The sequence below is a fragment of the Rhea americana genome, unplaced genomic scaffold, assembly GCF_003343005.1.
Source record: "Rhea americana isolate MKP2758 unplaced genomic scaffold, rheAme1 scaffold_134, whole genome shotgun sequence".
Taxonomy (NCBI): Eukaryota; Metazoa; Chordata; class Aves; order Rheiformes; family Rheidae; genus Rhea; species Rhea americana.
The window spans coordinates 342,334-362,475 of NW_028185417.1; the positions used below are offsets into that span (position 1 = coordinate 342,334).

The 20,142-nt window shown below is 38.4% G+C and overlaps 1 protein-coding gene across 1 annotated transcript in view; it reads right to left on the bottom strand.

Moving 5' to 3' along the window:
- Positions 1–15,563: 15,563 nt before the first annotated feature.
- Positions 15,564–20,142, bottom strand: part of IPCEF1 (interaction protein for cytohesin exchange factors 1) — a 37,303-nt gene continuing 32,724 nt past the window's right edge. The window contains exon 8 of the mRNA XM_085297980.1: positions 15,564–18,333. Within this exon, the coding sequence (XP_085154106.1) occupies positions 18,133–18,333 (201 nt within the window). The 3' untranslated portion in view covers positions 15,564–18,132. The remainder of the gene's footprint in view (positions 18,334–20,142) is intronic.

A 20,142-nucleotide genomic window follows, 5' to 3' on the forward strand; every position in this document is an offset into this window, starting at 1 on the left:
AGCTTGCACAGAATTTCCTTARTGAATTAATTTCTTAATAAATTATTTCGTCTCCACTTAGAACAGAATGAGGTTCACAAGTAGAATATTATAACTTGTCAAAAATTAGATTGATATTTTTTAAGGTACTATAGGTTTTTACAGCCTAAGAATTAAATGAACAAACCTAATTGTAAATATTTTTAGCAGTAATATTGTTATAGCCATGATGGTCTGAGGATATAAGGAAGCAAATCTTTTTAGCAGAACATTAGCAAAAATGAGTAAAATGTCTTGTTTTTTTCCAGAAGATATGAATGTTCATTGRTAGTGCTTTGCAGTAAGCAGCATTATTATTGTGTAACCTCTGTATATTTATAGTAATTAATAAAAATAATTGTATTTCTTGTCTATTTACAACATTGTATTCAAACCATAGTGCCTATTCATTAGCATGGTATGCCTTATATTTGCAGCTCAGCTTTAAAAAAYGCTGTGCAATCAGCAGATACCAAAAAATCATCTTGAAGGCTCAGATTAATTATTCAACCTCTTTTAAAAATGCATGCTGTTTTTAATTTAAAGGGGGAAAATCCTGACGGTTCATTATTTAAAAAAAAATATATATGCGTACGGAATTGTGTTGTGATACAAAGCACGTGCATCCCCTCTGTGCCACGAACTCACTGTGCTGGTTCAGACCCAGAGCCAACCAGTGCAGGAGCCTGTCTGCAGCCCTGGACCCATGCGAATGCTAGGGCGAGCTGAGGGAGGCTTTCCCTTTACCAGTTCTGGCAGTATATGACAAAGTAGTTTTCCAAGCTCTTTCATAGTAAGTTAAATAGCAGCCCAGGAGCATTCCTAGGCCTTGGAAGGAGTTGTCTACACTATTAAACCATTTGGCAGTTTAGGGTCCAGCATTACTGAGTGGCAGGATGGCCCGGGCTAACCAGCCTGCTTCTAAGTGATTCCAGGCAGAGTCTAGGCGCCAGAACATTTCAGTCATGCCCCATAGGCAGTTTGCACGGAAAGCACCCTGTCTTGGAGGCTAAAAGAATTTACTAGCTTAAACACAAACTACTCTGTGCCAGCAAAGATCAGACTCCCAAAAATGATCCCGGGGACATCTGGTAGAAGATTTTATTTGGGCATAACTATTTCTTACATCATGAAAAAAAGAAGAGTTAATAATTCAGGATGACATTTGAACAAGGTGATACAAATATGACTACTTTTTAGTCTGTTCTTCATGCTGGCCATGATCTTATAGATACTGTTGTGTAACTTCTCAAYTGTCTCCTTCCTAGCACTCTCATTGCCATTTTGAACCCTCTTGAGCACTGCGTGCAGGTTTTTGGAGGATTATCCACAACCACACATAAGATCTCTTTCCTGATCAGTAACAGCTAATTGAGAGTCCACTGTTATACATGTCATACTGTATTTATCATGCCACCTAGCATTTGATCACCCTGTCACCTAGTACCATGAAATCTTCCTTGCACCTGGCCTACCTTTGACTATTTTGAATAACTGAATATCTTTAGAAACACTAACTTCACTGTATGCCCCTCTTAAATACAATATATGATGAAATGGGACAACCACACTTCTAGGATGTCACTGGAAATCTCCCTTTACACTTACTGTTTTTCCTACTGTTTGTTTCCTATCTTTTATTCAGTTATTAATTCATTAATGATTTTTTTTCTTATTTTCATTACACTTTGGTCTGTTCCTTTGGTAAGGAACAGTGTCCAAATRGTTTTTCAGAGTTGAAGTACACTATATCACAGCTGGATCACTTTCCTTCACAGCAGCTCCTCCAATGGTCTCTGAAACGCTGAGTCAGTTCTTCATTCTTTCATATTCCGCTTCCTATCTTCCTGTCTGCACATTCTACTCTTTCATCTAATTGGACTACTGCAAAAATCATAAGTAGTGGCCTATAGTTCCTCCTTTCCTCGGACTCACAGAATGCAATGCAGAAAGCTTCCTCAGTTCCTTTGTAAAGAACTCTGACGTTAAGAATTTATGCCTTTTTTTTTTTTTTTTTTTTTTGCCATGTCTTGCTTGTGCAGTTCTTTTATTTCCTAGATATTTACTGGACCCTTGGCTGCCTTCCAGTTTGTCATGATATGTTTATTCTAGGCCTTCATGCTTTTTCAGATTACCGAGATATAACAGGAGTAGTCAAGGAAGATAAGGCTATAGCAAAAAAGCTAACAGATCAATGGTCACTATAAAAGTCAAACAGTACTTCACTTTAAGACGTATAAAAATACCAGATAAATGACTTCTTATATCCCAAGGTATAATTACCATTTCTATTATTCTGTAATGCTTGCCTAAGTACTTTAGATATGGCCACTGGGGTCTACCCGTACTGGAGGTTTGCCACACATTTCTAAATGCAGTGCTRGCACCTGTTGGGTTAGAAGTATTGAGATGGCCTGCTAGATAGAGACATAGAATATGTTATACTGTTGGCTTTATCCCTATGACCTTATTTTGTTGTGGTAGTGACAGGAAAAGCTTACATACGTGTGTGTAGGGGATTTTTTTTTTTTATTGCATTCCATTTATCTCCAGTATTACCCATACTTTGCCTCTTAATTCTTCATTTCCTCCAAGGAGCAGATACAACCCTTCTCCCATATATTATCTTTTATTTCCTTGTGGCTGGTCCTGATTCCCTGGCCAACCAGCCATTAAGCATTCCCACTTGCTTAACCTGTGATTATGCAAAGATTATGTTTTAAGGAAAGCACCTGAAATCTTCAATTCCTGGTGGTCTGTATGTTGTTATTTAGGGACAGCCTGATCTGCAGACAGAGGAAGATGGTTAAAAACGTTTGCCTGGTCAAACTGGGGGAAGAACAAGGTGTGTGCAGCCAGTACCCCTACATCCACTCCTCTATCTAGGTAGGCTGCCACATATGCAAAGGTCAGACTGAAGGACATCCTACAGAGATAACAACAGAGAATTAGAAATTAGATACACAGCATTTTTTAGATACATAACTACTTTATAGAAGCTCTTAATAAGGTCTTAAACGTTTCAAATTTAATTTTATAAAATTTGCTTTTTGTTCTATTTCTGAAGATAGTAACAGACACAGCAACAAGATGGATAACTCACTGTTGTGTTTTATATTTAAACAAAGCTCCTTCCTCCCTAATAAAAAAATAGGGATACATTTTTCTTCTCTATCTCCTCTCTTCTGGTTTTAATTTATGATATGATCTTCTTTCATCTGCCTAGATCAAAACTCTGTGCTTTTTTTTWWAAAAAAAAAGAAAAATAAAATGTTTGCACTTCATGTGAAACTGGTGCTATTCAAAGTTTCAGCCTCATAGTTTCAGAATGAAAACTTTATGAAAATGAGATAGGATTTGTAGTTTAGTGGCTGGAACTCTAGATCAATATCAAAATCTGTGATACTGGATTTTTCTGTATATGCTGACATTGATTGTTATAGAACAAAATACTTTGACCTTGGAGAAAGGTGTGCTACAGCCTGTAAAGTTATTGGATAATCACAGTATTTTCAACTTGTTAATACTTCTAMAATAACATTTTCTTTTGCTATTCTTTTTGTCATAACCTTAGAGGAAAAAATGGTGCTTCTCTTTACACTCTCATTGACTTCTCTGCAAAAATCCCAGTAACAGGTATTAAATATATGTTAATAGAAACTATACTTTTAAAATAAGCAATCATTTCTAGAGAGGAACAGGAAGAGAAAGAAAAACAATGACTAGAAGGTTGCTGCTATGTTGGGCCAGATGCAGCAGGAGGTTCATTGCGCTTACTCCAGACRAGAAGTCATATAGCAACTACAAAAAAAGGATAGTAATGCTAAAGGAAAAGAGAGATAAAAACAACTTTATAAAACAATAACAACCATAGAAACAATTTTATAAAAACAACCTGTGGTAGCAACCACCTACATGACATTTTAAATTTACCACAAGGGCTTTTACTCCAGCATAGGTAATCCTAATTTCACTAAATTCTCCTGCTTAATAAATTCACTTAAACTATTTTTTTTTTCTTTTCTTCGGTTAGTTCTAAATTATATTTTGTAGTTGATGATGCATGTTTATTGAGGGTCTATAAGAGATTTGCTGAGATTTTATAGTGGATACCTAAACTCTATTGCCAGCAGTGATCAGCTTTATTATTTTTAAACAAAAAACAGTCTGAGGGATTCTTCAGCTCAGTTCTTCCAGGTATATTCACACATCCATAGATTTGAAGGCTAAAACCAAATGCTGTAATCTTCTCATCTGACCTGCCTGGATGCAACCATATCTAACATGCTCTAKGTGACCCTGCAGGGGGGTTGRACTAGATGATCTCCAGAGGTCCCTTTCAACTTTACCAATTCTATGATTCTATGATCCTATGATTTCTGCATATGAGACTCCACAACCTCTCTGGGCAACCTGCACCCATGTTCAATCACCCTCACAGTAAATAAGTATTGTCTCATGTGAAGTGCAATTTCCTCTGTTTCAGTTTGTACCCATTACCTCTTGTCCATCTCCAAGCCTGCCGTATTGCTTACTGCCATCACCCAGCTTTTCAACATCTCATTGGTTTGCAGATGAGAACTGAGTCTGAAGTTCCAGACGTGTACATGGCATTTCACTACCGTTGTACTCATATAGAACCACTCACTGTTCTTACTGGAAAATACATGTTTCTGTGGGTCATGCTCATCCAAGGGTTGTATTCTCCAAGGGCTTTATTCATTTTATCAGCACCATAGCAGGAGCTCCTAATTTGCCATTATCTACAAATGCTTYGCACTTGCTTTATTTCAACATCTTTTTGTTCCCAGATCCATTATTTTCTTTATGCATATATTAAGAGATACAAGGTTCAGATGAGTCTACCTTACTAGGCAATCTGTAAACTTGGCTATGTGGTAAGCAGGCAGTATATATCTGTTTTAAGCAAAGCTAAATACAATAAGGTCCTTTCTGCTAATAAGGGGCACCAGCCAAATAATCTGATGTGTTAAGGGGGTATTTAACTTATTCTAATAAGCTGAATCAGCAAAAKTCAAAATATTAATGAACATCCAAACTTAATAAAGTTGAGGTAAATTCTTCAGCCCCCTAACTTGAGAAAATTACAGAGGGATAATATATATATATATATTTTAAGTCTAAGCAAAAAAATCTTAGCTGTTCATTTTAAAATTTAAAACTTTTACTGTAGTGCATCCAATAGACTGAAATACAGATGGTGGACTGTGAATAAATCTGTTAGTACTCCTTCTAAAGATATTTGATATTTTTATACAATGAACTCAGAACTTTTATGCCACCTATAAGGCATAGTTTTCTTAGGAGAGGAGAAAAGCAAACCTTTTTTCCTCCACAATTATCTAATATCTGAATTCCAAATGACAGAGATAATGATAGCAATTTTAAAAGGCAATGTAAATGCTCTATCAAATACTATAAAAAATAAGTCAAGTGTTGCTCTATAATGAACCCCATTAAGCCAGAGACCATCAGCACAGAGGGAGGCTACAGTTAATTAGCATCACCAATAGGCAGCCTCACATTCAGAGTTCTTCTAGTGCTAACACTCATTATCTTCTGCATCACCAAGAATTAATGTCAACGCATGATGTTCTGATCTGTCACGAGCTGATGCTTATATTTGGTCTCATTCTCTCTTAGAAAATATATCTCTTAGACACTGTAGACATCACAGACATTTTGTGTTAATCAGAGTTATAATGCCGCCTTTCTCTCCTTTTATCTCATCTTGTTATGGCATATTAAAATCCTGTTCACACTCTCTTGCTCAGAAAGATTAAAAAATCCTCTTAGCCATCAGCCACTTAACATATTCTAATGCACCAAGTCCTTTTTGTCCCTCTGACTCAACATGCCGGAAACTGGGAGGAGTGCTTTCTTCTGGTGCTTATATATCAACAGCACTATATGAGAAAACTAAAATAGAGATTTACAGAGAGAGAGAGAGGTTGTGATAGTAAACAGTAATGCAAAAACACCCAAGTGCTTGCCTTCAGCCCTGCCATTCTGTGTTCTAATTCTCCTGCATATCAGATACAACTAAACATTCCAACTGAAGAATACAGAAAAGTAATTAAATTTGAACTTTTGTCATCTCTGCACTGTTGACTAAACTAAGCAAATATTCAATAAAAGAGACTGAGAAATATGTACATTCACAGAACCATTAAACAATGAGAGAGTTTGGATTATCCCAGTTATTAAATCCACATAATCTGTGTGGAATCTGAATACATCAAAGCAGTAGCTGGACTACTGCAGCTGGCACACTGCAGTTGGTTTCCAGAGGAATAATAAGKCTTAACATTAAGATGAGCACACGTACTACATATTATGCTAAAATACAGATCTGTAATGCAACTAYACCTCTACGGTTCATTGTCTGAGTACCTGGAACAAAAAGAAAGAAGCATATGCCTCCAAGGAATTGAGAGAAAAAGGAAAGAAAAGTGACTTTACTCAAATGTGARGATCAGAGTCATCAGTAACTACCTAGCTGTAGAAAATAACATATAAAAAAAGCAAGACAGTTACTTCCAGAACATTAAAATCAACAAGCAAACATCATTTTAAACAAAGCAGGATATTTCAGGAGAGCGATTACATTTATTGGATCTACCAATATAACTGGAAAAAATAGAAAGGTTTTTGAGACTTTCAGGTCTTTTTAGGTGACCTGAAGAAGAACTTGTGTGCTCCAAGTTTCCTCCACCTTTTTSAATAGTTATTATAAATATAAAAAAATCTCTTCTCATTAATAAGCCTTACATATGTCCTTAGGCTATCACACCTGTAATTTTCAAACCAATTTCACCATTTACTTTACCATCTTATTTCTGAGCTCTTCTGAAATAAAAATCCTACAACACATGGTGACAGATGAATGTTTAAAAATCATTATTTTCAGGAACTCATACTGAGAGATGTTCTGACCTTCAGAAATGGCTAGTGCAGTTGCAGTGGAGAAAGGCCTATATGTTTTCAAGATTCCATAGGCTGTTGAAAAMCAATATTTACAAATATATTGTTTCCTCCAAGAATTCAAAAGAAAACAGTAATTTTCAGAAATCTCAAGGGAAAGGGGGAAAAATATGATTCAATGCCTGGTTAAAATTCAGTCAAAAGATATGAAAGCACAAGTAGTTTCTCCTTCCTTCTGTTTGCTAAAATGTAAGAATCTGAGTGCAAATCTAGAGGAGAGAAATATAAAAAGTTGGAGGGAAATAGCAGAGGATCAAATTAAAGACTGGGTACCAAAGGAAGGTAAAGCATTGATTTTCTTGCCTTGTTTAGAGATTTCACTAGTGACAACCCTTATATAATATGTTTTCCAGCCAATTATCAGTTCTGTCACAAGGATAATTAATTTGATCCTAGATGATGTAGGTAAAAATTTAGCATAAATTGAAGAAGATTGAAAGGGAACTTTTCAGTTTGCCTATACAAAAAGGCTGTCAAGAGAATGCAGCAGAACATTAACAAGCATAATTCTGAGAAAATCAAATAACTTAGGAGTGAGTCACTAGGAAAATTATTAAATTTTCTTTTGAAAATTAGAGCTAATCTTCTTCCACATTAATTCAACAAAAGACTGACCGGATATTAAAACCCTCATTGTTGTAAAATAGTGAATAAGCAGCAGCAAGGACAGGGACAGGGACACTCCCGAGGGATGGCAGCCCGCAGGCAACCCACACTGGGGCTAGGAAGCCAAGAGCAGCAGAGGAAAACCAGTAAGAAGCAAAGAGTAGCAAGAGGAAACCTATATGCACAGACCAGCCATCAGAAACAGTTACACATAACGCAACTGCCTGCACTGTTGCCTCTCTGGAGGAACTGGGAGGGACTAAGCATAACTGCAGCGAACGCAGAGGAAGGTAAGAACAGCAAGTAGGGACAGGAGGGCTTTGCCTGAAGCTGTGCTGGGGAAAGGTGTTTACTAAACTCTTTGTTTAACTATTTTCTCTTTTTCCCTCAGTACCTGAATCAATTGTCAGATGTGTGTGTCAACTGGCAATAAATTAAATTAAGTAAAAATTCTCTGAGTCAAGACTGTTTTGTTCGTGATACAGTCTGCCACCAGCTCCCTGTTTTTCTTGTTAAGTTGGAGGGGAGGAATGGCCTGGTTTGGATTTCTCATTAATATAAGCTCCCATTATTCTACATGAGAGCCAAATGATTGTAGCACAGGCAAACCTCATGGTGTCTTAGCTTTAATAAGAATAAAGCCAAAAAGAAATGGGCTTCAGCTACTAAGCCCCAACTACACAGRGTCCTAGCTGAGCCCCCAATGTTTTTGCCACCTGAGCAAAACASCAAAAGCCAGCTCAAATCCGGCTTAGCTGCTTTGAGCTCTCTTCTCTCCTACATCTCCAGTTGCAACATAGCCATATTCTGCTTCTAAGGGCAAGAAAGACATGCAATCTCATAGGGTCTGACCCTGCAGCTGGAGAACGGTTATTGTGTGATGGACAATGTCATGTCCCAAATGCAACACCTTGTCCAAGGGGATGGTCAAGCAGGAAAACTCTCTTTTTCTCCCTCTTCCCTTACACAGACCCTCCTGGAAGTATATTGCCAGCATCAACTTCCATAYTGTCAGCTGTCGTGATCTGACTGAACCATGTTACTGTTGACTGTCACAGCCTATACAGGCAACTCTATACCATCCTCTGTTTAATTACTTGAATTGTACTGCTGAGTTTGATGCACATCATAACTGCCCTGTGCAGTAGACACTTCTCATCACCATGTAACAAAGAGGGGACTGAGTCACTGCTTGGGAGAGATTTAATGATATTCACATGTCCCTCAAATCTACATTCAACATCCTATACCTCACACTATCTTTTCTGCCACATGTATTTCCTCTGCACAACAGTCTTACAAATAGGGAATTTACTATTCAGAGTCTATCATCAGACTCATTCTTCTGGGATGAAATCGACATATTACGYTACACTGCTACATCTAACTTGCCCAGCCACCCAGTGTCATGTCACACATTGCATATTTTCATGCAGTGCTACCTTTGCAGCCCAAGAAACACCCTGTATCATTCAGGGAGTTGGGCAGGAGGGCTGAACTCAGAGAGCAGAATGGCAATAGAGCACAAAGAGTAGCAGGCCATTGTCTCGACAAATGAGACCAGTCTCATTTGTGGTTCCAAAATATCCAAATATATYAATTTTTGCCATCTCCCACACCCCAAATAAGCTACAAGAGAGTTTCTTAAGTAGAAGAGGAGATTCAAAGGGGGCTGTARCCCTTTCACTGAGACTCCCTACCTGTGAACGCTTCCTGAGGCTCAACGAGCTCCGGATGGCTTGACTGTCTGCCAGGCCTCTCTACTCCTTTGCTAGCACTAAAGCCATACCTAGTTCAAGCCATACCTAGTCCCACCTCCTCTCACAGAGCATTTAAGAAAATGAAGACCAGAAACACTAAGATTAATTTTGATTATGTGAATGTRTCAAATACAGCGATATCTGTATATCCATACCTGCCAATGAAGTCTGGTCTTCCACATATCCTTAGAAAGCTGTTAAAGTCTTTTTATCTACCAGAAAGCAGCTGACATCAGCTGAAGACATACATGATGCCAYTAAAGCTATTTGGCAAGCCAGACATTGTTCTTTAAGGCCTCACAAGTTAGTTTTTATATGAGCCAGTGTCTATGTTGGTTTTGTCACTCACCTATTACATTAAAAAGAATAATTATGCAATCTTTTCCTTCACAGACAAATTCATTGATAGCAACAATAGGGGCTCAACTCCACAAGAGTTTAAGTAGATAAAGCTTATGTAGCTATCATTCTACCCTTTCCYGTGCATGTCTGCATGTCTCCTCTCCCTCTCTGTGCTAACTCTGCACTTCTTTTAGGGAGTAATTYCAATAATTTTAATTATCTAAAATTATTTCCTATTCGAGGCTATTTTTCCGCCAGTTTAGCTCAGTAGCTCATAGAAAGATCAGATGAACGTTAATGCCCATTCAGAACAGAGAGCGAGACGGTGCTTGGGTTGGCTCCTTTCTGACAACTGAGGAAGCACAGCCTGCAGCGTGCACAACACCCGATTAAACTCATCTCACATAACAGGGCTCTCAAAGGGGAACTCCTGCCCACCACCTTCTTCCCTACCTCCTCCCAGTTTCTAGATCTTACTACCTTCTCCACGCTTTCCTCTATGCAGCTGCACAAGTCTGAGTTTCTTTTTTTTTTTTTTGTAGCTCACCAATTTATTGACTAAAAGTTATAGATATTAAGTAATCAGACGCTAAAAGTTGTCCACTCTGAAACATGAGTTTTATGGCAACTTATGGGTTTCTCCAGATCTTGTGTCCCTCATTTTTTCATGGGCAATAATTACTGTTTTCCCCCACAGATTTACCACCTCTCTCTTACTGACACCCGCTTTGGCTTCACAGGCTTTAACTTTCCTTTCCTTACAGAGTTTTGCCTCCGTCTGTACTTTGCTTGAATTTCAGTGCTTCTGTTGCAGATCTAAAGAGGGCTGATGTGCCAGATCGCTTCTCCAGTTTTTCCACCTACATTAGTTATTCCAGCAAAAGTTGTTAGTTCACGCTGAACCTTGCCTCTCTTGTAAAATTGAGACCATCATGCCTACAACAGAAACACAGTTACTACTACTTCCCTTACAGATCAACTTGCAATTCTATATGTTCCTTGCTATGTCACTAATAGCCAGCAGGCTGCGCTAATGCATCAGTTTTCTCGGTCCGAAAAASGTACTCGAGAACCCCTTTGAAGAAAACGGCATTTTTCCCGAAGGCAATACACGGAGAATCTGCACAATTCTCGGAGACTGACAACAACTCTGCCCAGAAGTGAAAGCAGGAAAGACATATACTTCTGCATCAAAATACAGAGCAGTTTCGCACACTGCACAGCATCCCATGTACTACCCAAGATCATATCAGACGATTTTAGAGCTAAACATCCCCCACAAGTGACAATAAAGTGAGTTCTTGAGCACAGGAAGATAAAACATTTTCTTCTTGACAACAAGCAGTAGGTGCTAACAACGTGCCTAACACTGAGCAAGTCTGTCCCTTCTCAGCGATAAGCAGCAGCCCACGGTAACACCAGCAATATGATGACTGTGAACCCCTTTCCAAAATCTGAAATGCTGTATTTCAATAATGGGGCTGGACGGTGCCTTCCTCCTCTGTGGCACCAGGGAACATATCTGTGCCAAGCTGCCAGGGCTGCCTGGGAGCACAGGGGAGCCTGGCGTCTGGAAAGGGACCCTTCAAAGTGCCCCGAGTGTGGCTCCATTGCCTTGAGGGATGGTGAAGCTCTGCATCTCTATTAAAGCAGTCTTTGGTATATTTACATTTCCTTAAGCAGATAAAAGACAAATGTTGAAACTAATTTCTATTCTTATAAAACTTTGAACTCGGTTCTATTTTGTGCCACCACAGGAGAGTGTAACTGAAAAAGAAAGAAGGAGACAGAGGAAAACAGGCGGTGCAAGCTGGTAAGCTGGGGTTTCACGGCTAGTGCAAGCTGGTGCATAAGTAGCCTGCACAGGCCCATGCTCCAGCCCTGACCCCCGTGTCTCTCATGCCCGCACCAGCATCCTTGCGCCAAGCACTGCCAGGAAGAATCCTAAGGAAATACATAATTGTTTTCTGCAGGTTTTTTTCAGGGTTTGTCTTTCAGTCCCAGAAATGAAGGAGGAGGCAGGCTGTGCATGAAGCAGGGAACACAATAGCACAGGTTGAGACCACTGTAAACTCCAGGTGGAAACTGCTCCTTCAGGCCGTCTTCCCAATCACTTGTTACAGAGAAGATTTAAAACAAACAAACAAAAAAAAAATCACTTGGTGAAAGTGAAGCTATAGCTTTGTGGGAGGTTAAGTTAAATCCCTGCTCTGAAAAGGAAGAGGTCCTCTTTCCTCCTGCTTAGCCAACTCCTTCTTCCGTCTGCTCCTGCCTTTGACAGAGATCTCAATTCCCTTTTATGTGAAACAGCTAATATGAGTTAAAAGAAAAAAATCCAGGAATGTACCACATATCTCAGAAGAGACTATTAGGCACAGGATATCCTTCTTTAAAGTCAGAGAATTAAAGACAATTAACTATTAAAGGGAATTATTAACTATTAAACACACTAATAAAGAAACTACCACAGAAACTAAAGAAACTATTAAAGAAACTATTAACTGTTAGAGAGAATCAACTAATTCACCTACAGAGTTTCCAAAATGAAATGGCCAGTGAGTGGAAGACATTTCTCTGTCAAACAACTCATTGACTTTTCCTGATTAATCTTCTTAATAATAATAGTAGGCCCAAAGCAAACTTGCTTSTTCTTAAGAACCAGCTTTTCATTATTGCATTATATAGCAGCAAACTGAAAAATCTGCAGCCAAAAATAAAAACAGAAAAGCTGAGCAAAATATTCTCTCATTTCTGTGTTTTAATTGACAACTGCAAACATAAGGCTCTTGTTCTCCAAGATGTTTGTATTGTTCCATTAAAATTGAGAGTCATGTATGTGAGCAACAAGATGCAAAAAGGCAGAGCTGAATGCAAACATTGTGCTTTGAGTTTGAAATCAGTGAATAAAATAGACTTAGCAGTTAGAACACCAAATACAGTCTCCAGATACCTGCATGCTGCTTGCAGCTCCTGCCTGATTAATATCCTTGCAAGTATTCCTCTGTGCTTGGTTTTCTCTGTCTACATGGAAGACAACAGTATACACATTGTTCCTCTTTTTGACTAGTCTTCATCTTTGAAAGTTTTGCACAAAATCACTGCATGATTATTATGCACATATGACATTTCATCAGGTGAGTTATTCTGCTAAATGTTAAAGAATAAAGTGACTTGCCTGAGTCTTTGCAAAATCAATGTTAATTTATCTTTGTATCAATATAGGAGATGTTTTCATATCCCTTTCTTTAGGTGGGAGAAGGTAAGACAGTCATATGTAAATTCAAGAGTCAGGATAATCTGTGTAGATTCAAAGACATCTAGGATTGAAGAGGACCCTAAGCAATGGTCTAGTGATGTATGCTATTAAACCCTAAAGAAATGAGACCAATACACCTAGCTGCATCCTCAAAATGGACCACATATTGGCTAGAGGGTGTGCAGAAGCCTCAGACATTGTCCTAGCTGGAATTGCAGCCCAAAGAAATGGATTTTCAGTGTTAAAGGCAGAGTCATCCAAAGTCAATCATTTCATCATAAGGCATCAAGATTGATAACTATTAGAGAATTACACATATGTTTCATTTTTAACTTTCTGCCARCTCACAAGCCACACTCTTTAGATTTTTTCTGTGAGGAAATCAAATAGCAACATTTTCATTTTTCCAGAGCAGACAGGTTTTAGAACAACTTCTTCCATGGCAAATTTTAAGAAATTTAATTCTCTTCTCAAAATTAAACTACAATCTTTTTCAGAGTGCAGAAATGCCATGTTTTTGCAAGCTTGGCTCCCATTACCCATATGCAGGGAGAGCAGAATTCCAGCTCAGTCATAGTACAGAGTTTTCTGTTCTGCTTTTGCTTCAAAACAGCCTCCCCCTCCCCCAACACACACACCTCCATTTTTGCTTTTGTTAATAGAAAAGCCAGTTCTTAAAAATGCAAGAATACTACATGAGGCAGCTTAGAGAACACCGAATTGGGATAGGTCTTTAAGCACTCAGGGAACCTCTGATTGACATCTTAAAATGTCTGCTGTTTCTAAATGCTCCATACAAAACAGGAAATACCACTTTGGCTCTACTCCTATAAGAAAACCACTTGGGCTTCCTGTTAACAGAATGACATCTCTCACCTAAATGTAGTAAACCCAGACTCTCATTGCAATTGGTTACTTCTGTTTCACCAAATAAACAAAAATACGARCTAAGTTTCCACCATATTATAGGGTTCCTCACAAAAAAAGTTATTTTGGACTTCCTTAGTACCTTAAGAGATTTTAAAAAATACGTTTTAATATTAAACCCGTTGTAGACATGTAAGCTCCTCCACTCACACAATAGACTCAGTATGCCCATAATCTTTCCCAGTTAGAACTCATTCTAAATTTCAAAATTCTACRTAGTTTTAAATCAGATACCACCTCTTTTCTCCCCCTTTCTCACTCACTGTCCCAAAATACATTTTTCTCTCAGTATGAAATTTTCTTCCAAAAAAAACTTCTGCAGAAAATGGATTGTAGCACATCATTTATTCTCATTTCGAATGAAACTCAGTATTTAGCAAATCATGAGCTAGATGAAGAAACAATACACTAACTCAGCATGAAACCTCTTCAGTCTTAGGAAAGGAAACATGATCCCATGTAATTCTGGTAGCTCATGAGATCTACACCACCAAAATAGAGAGAGATTTGATTTCCAGAAAAGTCACCAGAGGCAGGCTGCAAAAACAGCTGAAATTAGATATTGTAATTAATTACTCCAAAATCTGCATAGCTAGACTTACTGCACTAATACAAATAGGCTTGAGTTACAGACAAAGGAATAATTGTATGTACGAGTGCATGGGTATGCGCACACGCACTTTCTCCTGAAAAAATACAAGAAACAAGTCCTATGACTGTTGAAGGGTTTAACAGATGGTTAAATATTTTGGGGCATTCATCAGGGACACACAATTTCTCTATTCCATGTTTAGATAATGCTGACCTTCCAAATTCAGACCAATCAAACCTTTACACAAATATCATTTACACTAATATCTCTAAGTAAAGCACACGGTTGTCAAAGTTTCTCCAGCTGATGTGGTTCACCACTGCATCCACTAGCTGTAGCTGTCTGCTTACACAAGGTCCATTCTCTGATTGTGCCTTCCACAGCTTTCACTGCCGGGTAGCCCACTGCGATGAAGCCAGCATCAGGTGAAAGCTGCTGTATTAATTAGTGGTGTTGGAAGGGGGRAAAAAATGCTATTTTAATGTCATTCTTGGTTCACATTACCCAAGCTTTCCATTTGTTTTGAGCCTAAAAAGTAGCTGAAGAAAAAGGAGACTGAATGCCAAAGCATACATTTGTTTTCTCAAACAGGCATGGATTTGCTGAGATAACTGCCTTCAGGCAGCCCTGTTCAAGAATTCTCTGCTCTTTCCTGAGAGGAGGATACAACTCACCCCCAGCAGGTTTACCAAGAGTCAGTAGTTCAATAGTAATAACCTATTAACCAGCTGAAAGAACAATTCAAAAAACATTACAGGCTACACTATGACAATAAAAACAATAGTAGAGTTTGGACAACCCAAGGACATTTGTCTCTCTCCGTATTTGGCACAACTGCTCCCACAGTTGTATATGCTAATATAAGCCCGGTGTGTACAAGAGCCTACACAGTGGGTACAGGCCAGACAGCGAGCACCTTTGTACAATGCACATTTACTTCAACGAAGGGGGTTGACAAGGATCTGCTTGGGACTGCGTGGCACTGACTAGTCTGGCCCTATTCAATAGAGCATTTAAGCATGTGCTTGTTTTTAAGATCTGAGTAGAGAAGAGGCTTTTTTTTTTTTTAAAAAAAAAAAAGTGTTTATATGCTTTGTTTCATGAGAAACAGAATGGTCTGCACTTGCAAGAGCAAAATGTGCATACAATTGGACCTCTGTTATTTACCAGTTATTTAGCACCACCTTCTTAAAATTGAGATGGACAAAGCAGATTCATCCCTACGCTCATATATTTTAAAGTGTGCTGAGTAGTTAATCAACACGCCAAATTCACGGGCAATCCCTCTCCACCTCCACAGCTGCTTTGAAGAATTCAGTGTGGGAGCTGGACACTTGCAGACACTTGCTGTCCARCGAGACTTCTGGGAATGGTGAAAGATAAAACATCTTCAGATGGGTTCAATTTTTTAACAAGGCATTACTGAAAACCAACTTCCACCAGCTCTTGAGCTTTCTTAATTTTCATCAACTTCTAGTTAGAATTAGTGAAATTATGAATTCACTACACATATGACAATTTCCTGAAAACATTAGCATTTTAACCAGCTGGGNTTTTTTTTGTCTTCTTCTCCATTTAGTCATTGTCACCCATTTTCAAGTCTCAGTCAGCTTTTATTCCCCACCAGCAGACTAGTCCCCTAACCCAGTATCAGTCCTGACCCTGACACTTCTACCCTCTTTTATATCTGAGGCAGTGATGATATCCCCAGGGCAGCCATGCTTCTCTATTCAATCAACCCCCATCTTCTGTGTCCATTCCCCCCTTCCCCATTAAAGCTTGCATCAAAGAAGCCCACATTCTTCCTTCTGTTTCCCCTTCCTTATAGCTTGCCACTTACATCCCAGTTCCTACACTCAACCCAGCGCTAACTGGCATTTTGGGATGCATCAGGACATAATTCTCTGTCTCTGTTTAAAAGGGCAAGTTGCTGAGTGTTAAAAATGCAATAGCTAAATCAGACTTACTGCAAAGCAGAAGGAAAAGATTCATTTTCTCCTAAAAAAAACTATTGGCATTTGCTTTCTTAATCAAAATTATAATACAGCATAATATACTTAAAGGCAAGTGAATATGTTTGTGTGTGTATTGCGTATTTTACTTTAAAGGTAAGACACATTAAAAGTAATGATAAAGCACATCTTTACAAAATATCCAAMAGAAGTGCAAATTCCCACAGTTCTGGTAATAGCATTAATTTGAGAATGATGAGCTAACTCTTGCTTTTCAAAATTCAGCACTCCACAAAGTTCCTCATACTTGAACACATGCTCAAGATGGGAAGACAAAAACAAATCTTGTGCTGAGAACAGTGAGGCTGAAAAATTATAAGCCTACAGCAAAATTTCTTAACATACTTATTTTTGTTTGTCTARTGTGGGACTATGACATTTTCTAGAAAGCACATTTTCCTACCTGAAATTATACAGATATTTTTCAAGTCTCAAAGCTAGATTGAAAGTAGCAAGAAGAAGTTACAGTAGAAGTCCCAGTGCACTCTCAGTTATAGAGTCATTACTGTGATTCATTCTTAAAAGAATAACAGCACAAAGAACAAGAAGACATTTCACTTCACATCAACACGTAAGCACTCGCATCTTGTGGGTGTGGTCCATATGTTCCTATCTACATTAGGAAATTCAGCATATATAAATATATAAATAGAACATATATACAGTACATGGTCACATTCATATAAGCCATAAAATGACATATATGTACAAAAATATTTGCAGCTATATTTTACACTTTCAGTTCTGCAGCAGGAATCTAAGTATTTAGCTTCTGCTTAGGGGATTTTATCACTTTACCAGTTAGGAATTTGGGATGAACTTGTACCTTATATATTCAGTATTGTGAAAAATATATAAGAAGCAAACAGTCCTCAGGGAAGTTCTGCCATGTCCATAAGAAWAGTTGAAATATCATTTGCCTTATTAACAAGAAATTTGTATGTCACCAAACATACCGAAAGACATTCTCCTCTTGATGTAGAAAGACAGTACTTTGGTCTGGTCCATAAATAAATGTGAAACTTTTAAGACATCAGACAGGGCACAGACTGAGTGCCTGACGGTTRTCTGTAATATAGACTCATGCATAATTACTATTCTATTTGTCTCAGTTTAAACCGGTAACTCACTCAGTCAAAGTGAATGAATGTGGGGACAAAAATACTTCTTTCAGGTTACCTTGCACGCAGTATGAAAAAGTAGAGAGTAGATTACATCCTTATGGTATTATTGTAGCTTCCTTCATCAGTAAGTTACACGGTTAGAATGACCCCCAGTGTCTGACATCCGTGCAGTGCACAGACACCGCTCTGAATTCCAGGAGYGGCACACATTCTATTCGCTTCTCCCAAGATGGAAAAACATCTCTTCTCTGCTTCAGATAACATTCTTCTTAGATATATGGCTCAGACACAGACATGCTTTTTTTAATTCGGGCAATTCACTCTTTCAATATGAAATAAGTTGTGCAAGAGGAATTAAAGCTTTGGAGAAGGAGTTGTTTTCCTTATGAAGAACACTTGGAAAAACAAACCTCAGAATGCAGCACTTTAAAATGCCCATATGTGAAGACCAGTGGAGGAAAATCTCGCTGTGTACCACGGACCCAGAGCCTCAGATAGTGCTTTCAGCAACACACAGTGCGGTCATCTCTTGCTCCTCGCTGTTCTCTGCGGACACATCCTGGGCATCCTGCTGGTGATAGATATCTTGAACTAGCATGATGTTTGTGTTCTTCCACTCTCTGTACTTCATTGCCGTCAACTTTGGGTCCTCTAGCAACTGGTTAATTGTAGCCAGGTCATGTTCTTTACACTAGGAAGAGAACAAGTGGTTACTTCTCACCAAAAAAAAAAACCAAAAAAAAAAAAAAAATCCAGGCTTATTATCTGTAATGAAAACAATTTATCAACATTACAGAACCATGCCACATGGAGATGGCCAGTTATCTATCCTAGCAATTTGTTCCCATTTTTATAACAGACTATCAAAGTTAAATCAATGGCAGAAATTTCTCCCAACTGAAGCCAGGATTATAATTTCACATATATATTTTTCAAGATTCTTTGCAAAACTGTGAAAGAAAAGTTGTGAAAATTAGATGGCTATCTAATTAGATCTACTAGATTAGATGCTATCTCACAAAATGTTAGTGCTCACACAAAACTGGACATAAAAGTCCACTGGACATATGTGCTAACTCAGCCCATTCCTRTCTTTCTCAAAAAATACCTGCTCCCTGGGCACATTACAAATGTCTCTTTTCCAGGAGCTGGACAGAAAATAATTTTGGACATAATCCATGATGTGGTAGTGTAGCTCACTGGTCATTAGAGCTCATGTGGATGTTAATAGTACTACCACTAGCTTTTATTAACAAATCTAGTCTCAGATCTCAGAGAGGAGCAGCTCCTATATCTTGGACTGATAGAGACTGAGAAGTTTGATATCCTCACATTCTCCGCACAATGCACCATTTTGCTTTTCCAGGCATTATTGCCTGTCCACACAGTAGATCACAGGACAGAGAAGTCCCACCTAGCTGATACAATTTGTTAACTGCATGCTAACTGCATAAATCTCTACTGGTTTTGCCTGGCTTCATCTCCTCCATAGTTCTTGCCATCTTCTCCTACTGCCACCAGATTCATTGAGCCCAAGGACAGTCTGGGCTAGTGGCTGTCTTGAAAACACCTTGAAAACACTCCCACAAATCCCAGACACTTCCTGACATTAGCAATAGGCTGCTCTCACATCCATATCCCAAACCATATCAGGGAAGGGAGTGAGAAAGAGGAGAAGTAGCAAATAAAGATTAGCAGGCAGTAGAATTTGCAGAGTCAGTTGTTCCTTTCGACTGTTATTTCAACTACCCTAATCCATGTGATGCCTGAGCCACCTCTGAAACAGGAAATGTTGGTTTATATAGACCTTACCCAAAAACTTAGTGCCAGCCTTAGTAAGASGGCTTCTAGCACAGGTACAGAGATATCTGCTATTAGCCTAAGAGGGGAGGACAAGATGGAAAGGAAAGAGAAGGGAAAAGTATTTGAAATGGGCAAACTTGGTGGCAAAAAGCCAGGCTATAGATTTTTCTGTAGCACTAAAGCTATTTCCCTCAACCTATGTCACTTTTGTGCACAGCCTCCCTCTATTCCAAACCATTCAAAGTTTTTTTTTGTTAATGATACATTGTGGCAGCAACATTAATCTGTTGTTAAAGCTRTAGAGTCAAAAGTCCAAAATAAGATTTGCACTGAATCTTGAATAAATCACATCTCTTAGACTAAGAGATTTTAATGAAAGCAAAGTAAACATTGATCTGGAGAAAAAGAATTTGATTTCAAAATTTCCAAAAGATGACTTTGTTATCTCCTGTCTCATATTATATGTTAAAAGAATATAATCCCACTGATGCAAAGTATACACAACTTCCCCACTCCAAGCATTTGCCTTTCAGACAGGCTAACTAAACACTGTTGTGCACAGAATCTTGTTTGTGTCTGTGAGAAAATGTCTGTGCTATATTTGTCTTGTCAATACTCCAATTTCTTAGTTTGAGAAGAGTGAAAAAAAAACAACACATTTTCTGTATTATGAACACTCCAAAAATGATTTTTCCGT